At 41.0% G+C, this 6,000-nt stretch overlaps 1 protein-coding gene across 1 annotated transcript in view; it reads right to left on the reverse strand.

Annotated features, from left to right (window-relative positions):
- Positions 1-6,000, reverse strand: part of LOC110060349 (uncharacterized) — a 154,046-nt gene that overhangs the window by 87,119 nt on the left and 60,927 nt on the right. Inside the window, exons 47-54 of the mRNA XM_089276679.1 lie at positions 5,509-5,532; positions 5,130-5,290; positions 4,342-4,677; positions 3,730-3,830; positions 3,336-3,428; positions 2,299-2,879; positions 1,584-1,805; positions 966-1,298 (exon numbers count right to left, since the gene is read on the reverse strand). Of these exons, the coding sequence (XP_089132805.1) occupies positions 966-1,298; positions 1,584-1,805; positions 2,299-2,879; positions 3,336-3,428; positions 3,730-3,830; positions 4,342-4,677; positions 5,130-5,290; positions 5,509-5,532 (1,851 nt within the window). The remainder of the gene's footprint in view (positions 1-965; positions 1,299-1,583; positions 1,806-2,298; positions 2,880-3,335; positions 3,429-3,729; positions 3,831-4,341; positions 4,678-5,129; positions 5,291-5,508; positions 5,533-6,000) is intronic.

The raw sequence follows: 6,000 nt of genomic DNA on the forward strand, positions 1-6,000 counted from the left end.
AGTGACAGAAAGTGACATTCATCACTTCGCGGCTCAGGCCAAAATGGCATCGATTTTAAGCGAATTTTCTGGAGAATGTTTTGATTTCGATCGTCTGTCTGCTTCTTGTCTTGGAGGATTGGTGTTAAAGCGCGAGCAAAAGGAGGCCGTTTCTCGTTTACTCGAAGGAAAAGATGTTTTGGCGGTTCTTCCAACTGCTTTTGGCAAGAGTTTAACATATCAAAGTTTCGTTTTGGCGAAGGAAATGGCTGAAAGCTCCGTTGGTTGTTCTTATTTCCGACTAAAATTTTACAGCTAAAGCCACAAAGACGGCACGCATCTGAATAATTGGAATTCTCTGCGGGTTTTGCCGCTTTTTTTGGAGTCAGAGAAGAGTTCTTCCGTCCCGCATTCATTCGATGTAACTTGGTAAACCCTCAAAACGATTCGAAATTCACAACACAGTAACACGTATTCATATCTTCATCCCTGATTTGACAGGTTTTTTCTCAGGAGAGATTGTCAATTGATTTGATTAGCGGACGCGCCAAACTGGAGGCCGCGCCCCTTGAACACGAGACAGAGTGAAGCGGTTACAGTCTCCCTATTTTTTCCGCCGGCCGTGCCCTCCACCACCCCTACACAAGGGCATTTTGTACTCTCTCCAGTTTCGCTTGCATCAAGAGATCAAGATGGCGGCCCGTCGAGCTCAACGATCGACATCTACCATCTCACAGAAAAATAGGGGACTGTGAACAGTCTAATACACAAGACTATGATTAATGGTTGGGTTTTCACCACCCAAACGTTTTTCCGTTTATTCACCTGTGAGAAGAAGGACTACATTGATACTTGAGCAAGACTCAGACCTTGGCGATAAAGGCCAGTTTCGAAATTTCGTAGTTCATTTTATATTTACCTTAAAGATAAACTGTCCTACGGTAGAAAACTATCGAGAAAAAAAAAATAGCTCTAAATATAATTACATTTTACACCAAACCCGAAGTGAATCTCCCTCAGCGTTGAAGATGATGGCAAAACTGATCCATTAGGCAATGTAAAGTCGTCATCCGGGTCATCGTTCCACGTTCCCAGCAAGCCTTTGGTGGTATTCTTGTAATCGTCTACAGGAGTTACGACGAACGACAGCATCTCCTTTTTCTCACAGAAATTCACCGACATTGTTGACGGGAAAGAAACCTGTAAACAGTTTTCTTCCGATTTTGAGACAGAAAGGTTTCTACCAACTTCTACACTTTGGTTTGTCAGCCCGTTGTAGCCATTGTAGTTTTTTTGGTCTATCAGAATATCGAATCCACCTGATAACGCGAAAAACAATTGCACACATTTGCGTTTCAGTAAATTTGAATATAAAAATGACGGCTGAAAACATCCTTCGATTTTCGGCAAATTGCGCCATAATGACTAGAAATGGCCGAAGGTTTATTTTTCAATGGTTTCTAAGCCGACAGAGATTACCACACATGCTAATGTTCTTGAAGAAAGCGGATGTAGTCTAGCCAGAAATTTCGCATCTATTTTTTTAATATCTCAAGGCATAGAGGATTGATTGCTTTACATTAAATCTTTTTAATATCCCTCACCGCCTTCCTTTACTCGGACTTCAATGGTGCTCGTATTTTCTTCTCTCGCTGCGCCGGCTGAGAAAATAGTGGCGACTGTTGAATTTCCCTGGGCAGCTTTTGTTCTGGCCTGTAGCTGGAATGTTCCATTTTGTGCATCAATCATGACGTATTCACCAAGTCCATTGAACGTGTAATTCCCATCATCCAGCGTCTTGATGTGAGGATCGCCCCAGAACCAACCTAAATTAACAATGAAAGCGAGCAGTTAAACAGAGTACGTGGGTAATTAGCTAAGGTCGCAAGTCTTTGCTGTTACTTGTAGGATTGCTCCCGAGCTGAAAAGCCGATGTCTTAAGTATTGCTGGTGATGAAAATTAGGAAATTATAAAACCAACGAAATAAGTAAATTTAAGTTGAAATAGCAAAACAGGCGATTTCCGTTTGCACTTGATTCGACATAAATCAATGAACCAGCTGTCATGTTACGTCATACTACGTGCTCCCATCGGGTATCGGGAGCTCAAAAGTGAATGACTCGGGAACCGCCATATTGTCCGGTCGTGTTTTCATGCAGTAGTCGTTGTGTTGCTAGAGCTTAAAAGGTAATATTGTGGCACCATCAAGCAAAAAATGTATGGCATGACTTCAGCTGACGTTGCGTGGTGGCATGCTATGTCACGTGAGACGACATTACATTTTATGACAACATACTATAATGTGTAGTTACACGTACGTCTTGGTGGAGGTCTGTAACGGGAACAGCTATCAGACGGACGATAAAGATAAAACAGATTGCACGAAGGTATGTCAACACAGCAATATTGATAGGCCTTCTCGTCCAAGGAGAACGTTTTCACGTGATTGGACCAGTAATGGAAAGCTGTCACTTTCACGTGACCGCCGTCAGGAGGACCAAACTTGAGAGAGCCCCAGTCTTCAAAGTCAGTGGAGTAGCAACATTCCTGTCTCAGCCGAAGTCCAACTAATCCCGTTAGAGTAGAATAATAAAATACGAATTTGGAACGCCTGGACTCATAACACACTTCAGGCCACGAATACCACCAGCTCCAGGAGAATCTTCCCCTGTCCAGCCACGCCTGCCACTCAGTACAAGGACACGCCATCTCCCGGTCTGATTTTATTAGGCGGTCGTACCAGTAAGGAATGTTCGCGTATTCATTAAGAACAGCCCATGTTAAGCACTTCTCCAGTGCACCTGTCCCATCGCTGTTCTCGATCCTCCAAAAGTACCTCCCCAACGAACCTGTATTTCCTTTTTTCTTATCAAGATTATACATTGCAAATGTAGCCGAGCTGAAATACGAAAAAAAGCGAAAGTAAAGTTCACACTTTTACCCCAGAAGATGAGCAATTTTTCATTGAGTGTCGAAAAACCAACCCTGAACCTATAGCCAACCAGGGAAGACACAGACGATATATTGAACCAATCAAAACTCTAGGAAAATATGTGTAACTGGCACTAAACGCGGGAAAAGGTGCGAGCGGGTCACGATGGGTTTTGTTTTTAGTTCTGAATGGTTGAGTAGGTGGCGCCAGTTTTTTTTCTACCAATCAGAAGCGTAATAGTTATACTTGTGTAAAAAGTTTCACTTTTGTAATGTAGGACGACTGCAGTTAGCACAGCATAAGAGTTTCATTGTAGTAGACGACACAACGATAGAATAAATATAGCATTGTCCCTATGTGTAAACTCTCTCTAACGCTGCTGTTCTTCACCACACTAATATAAACGTAAATTTAACTTCTCACGCTGCGTGGTTGTGATAATCTTTTCCATCATTTCCTGCGTTCCAGCCAGCGACAGGAAGACCGTAGTAACCAGTCCAGTAACGGTAATCATCCCTGCAAGAATGAAAGTTACACAATTTGAATGCTTTTTCCCTTACGCCCTCCGTGGAAAGATGAGCAACGACAACAAAATAACAACAACAAAAGTATCAACAATAAAAAATTTGAAAAAAAAATTATCACCATCATCATCATCAACAATGGTAACAAAATAACAAGATCGATGTCTAGACGGACGGGAAAAGAGATTGATAGATTGATTTCCACTATTAAGCCATGGTCAATCTTCAGACGCATAAGCCTAAATCATTTCTCACATGAGAACGCTGATTGGATTCAATGCAAATCCACTTACGGATCCGCTGGAATCACCCACTCAATTCCACCATAAGGGTAGTTGTACATCAAAAATGTGTTAAATCCATCCGTAATTATGACAGCTTGAAAAGTGTTACTCTGAAAGAGAAATTAAAGTAAAGTTAGATTGCAAATGAAAATGCAAGAAAATGCAGTAACCCTTGTCAGCGATCAACAACAGCAAGTCCCTTGATGACATCAGGCGATCGACAATAAAACGTACTACGTTTTTCTTCAGTTGAATGGACTTTTGTCACTTTCAAAGCTTTTTTTAGTTTCGATCTTACGGACGTACGAGATCGCTACATGCAAATTCAAGACTGTAATAATTATATTATCAAATTTCTCAATAGTTCATAAAACAGCACCTACGGCAATGCGAGCAGTTTTAGGAGTAACACTATGGGAAAAGCTAGTTATTAGTTGGTTACCCAATCAGAGCGTGCAAAAGGCTCCACCGATTCACTGTTTCCGCAAACTATAGTAATCAAAGATGAGCAGAAGAAAGGCGAAAAATAAATGCTTACCCAGCGACATGTCGTTTAACGGAACGTTTTCTCCAAAATAATAGCATTGGTAGTAGTAGTAAAGTGGATAATAGACGTCTTACCCAACGACAGTTGTTGTCGTAAGCGTATGGACAGAGCTTGTACCAGGTCACAACAAGAACCCAACTGGCAGCAAAGTTGGCAAATTTTGTACGGTCGCCATAGAGCTTTACATCGTCTGAGGCCATTTCCAGTATTTCAGAAGAGCTTCCCTTGGTTTGACTGTACACTTGATAATACACCTTAGAATGACCGTCTCTGAAGGCAGAGTACATATCAGTCGTGGCCCAGAACGGCGCAATGATTGCCATATTTCTCAGCCACCTGTAGACACCAAACTTCCGTGGCCACCACCAGCTCCATTCATAATTCAACTGGATTATACCATTGCGGCATATCTACAAAATGAAGAAAAGGTGTTTAGATTAAAGCACACCACATCAATTCTTGTTTGGCAAAGAGCGAGTATTACACGTGTATACGAATTTATCATCGGTTAACTCTGTCTTACTTCCTCATGGAGAAGAAATCTGTCATAAGTACTGCTACTTGATGGGATACTAATCCATCCAGGTACACGTTTATATTTCAGAATGAATCGAGGCAATAAAGAGTTACTCTAAAGTGGAATATTGTTCACTTTCGTAAATAAAAGCGAAAAGTTCTATAGACTTACATGAATATTTACAAACAAGCGTTTTCACCTACGTGGCCAGCAGCAATGCAATTTTATTGGAATGAGTGTTTACATACGAAAAGAGGTCAACACCTTCAGGATCGGTTTGGTACATCGACAGGGAGATTCCAATATGGCTGCCGTGACGTCATTTTGAAAACACTTTATACTTACGTAGAGCTTGTAATGCCTCTCCGAGAAGAATGGAAATCCAGTCCAATCCGCGTCGATCTTCAAGCAGTGACCAGAGAAGAAGAAAGGAGAGTCTTCAAGACGAAATTCGTTATCATTCTGCTGCGGGCCGTGTGGATACATAATGTTCTCATATGGAGCGGCTTGAATGGAATGAAAAAATAAAAATAAAAATGGATAACCTATATATAGCTTGTTGCACGATATGGCCACCTAAAAATGCAGAACGCCACATTTCGAACTTTCTTCGATAATAGACTTGAGGCATTTACTTACACATAATATTATTCATTGTACCTCACGTAGAGTCATAAAATCATTTACATAAACAGACATAAAAAGAACTATTATGCGTACTCACTTGTTGGAGCTGGAGTTGTTGGAGCTGACAAGAAAACGAAAAGTGTGAAAGAAAATGTAAATGCAGTATCAGGTAATTAGCAGTGTTTATAATTATGATGTATGTAGATAATGAGAGAACGTGTAATGAATGAACAAAGGACTTACCTATATTGTTACTGATTACATTAATTTTAAATAACTCTCCCAAAACGAGCCTCTCGTCGATTCAATCACTTATATTTGCTAAATTATTGCCGAGCCTTTAAAAACAAGCAGCTTCTTTTGCTGGTTACCTTTCTGTCTCGCCCTTCGAATGAGAATCCACTGACTTGTTCAAAGAAAGTTATTGACTCACTCATTAACGAGGAAGCGTTCTGAGTCACGAACGAATTGCTGACGCCCCTTCCTGCTTTGCTACGTTACTTGTTGAAAGACGTTCGACTGACGAATGGAAAGAAAGTTAACGAATCATTGACGAGGAAGCGTTTTAGCTCAAGTACGTCGAGGAACT

Source organism: Orbicella faveolata, unplaced genomic scaffold (assembly GCF_042242905.1).
Source record: "Orbicella faveolata isolate gen_17 unplaced genomic scaffold, um_ofav_v1 contig_46, whole genome shotgun sequence".
In the NCBI taxonomy this organism is placed as follows: domain Eukaryota; kingdom Metazoa; phylum Cnidaria; class Anthozoa; order Scleractinia; family Merulinidae; genus Orbicella; species Orbicella faveolata.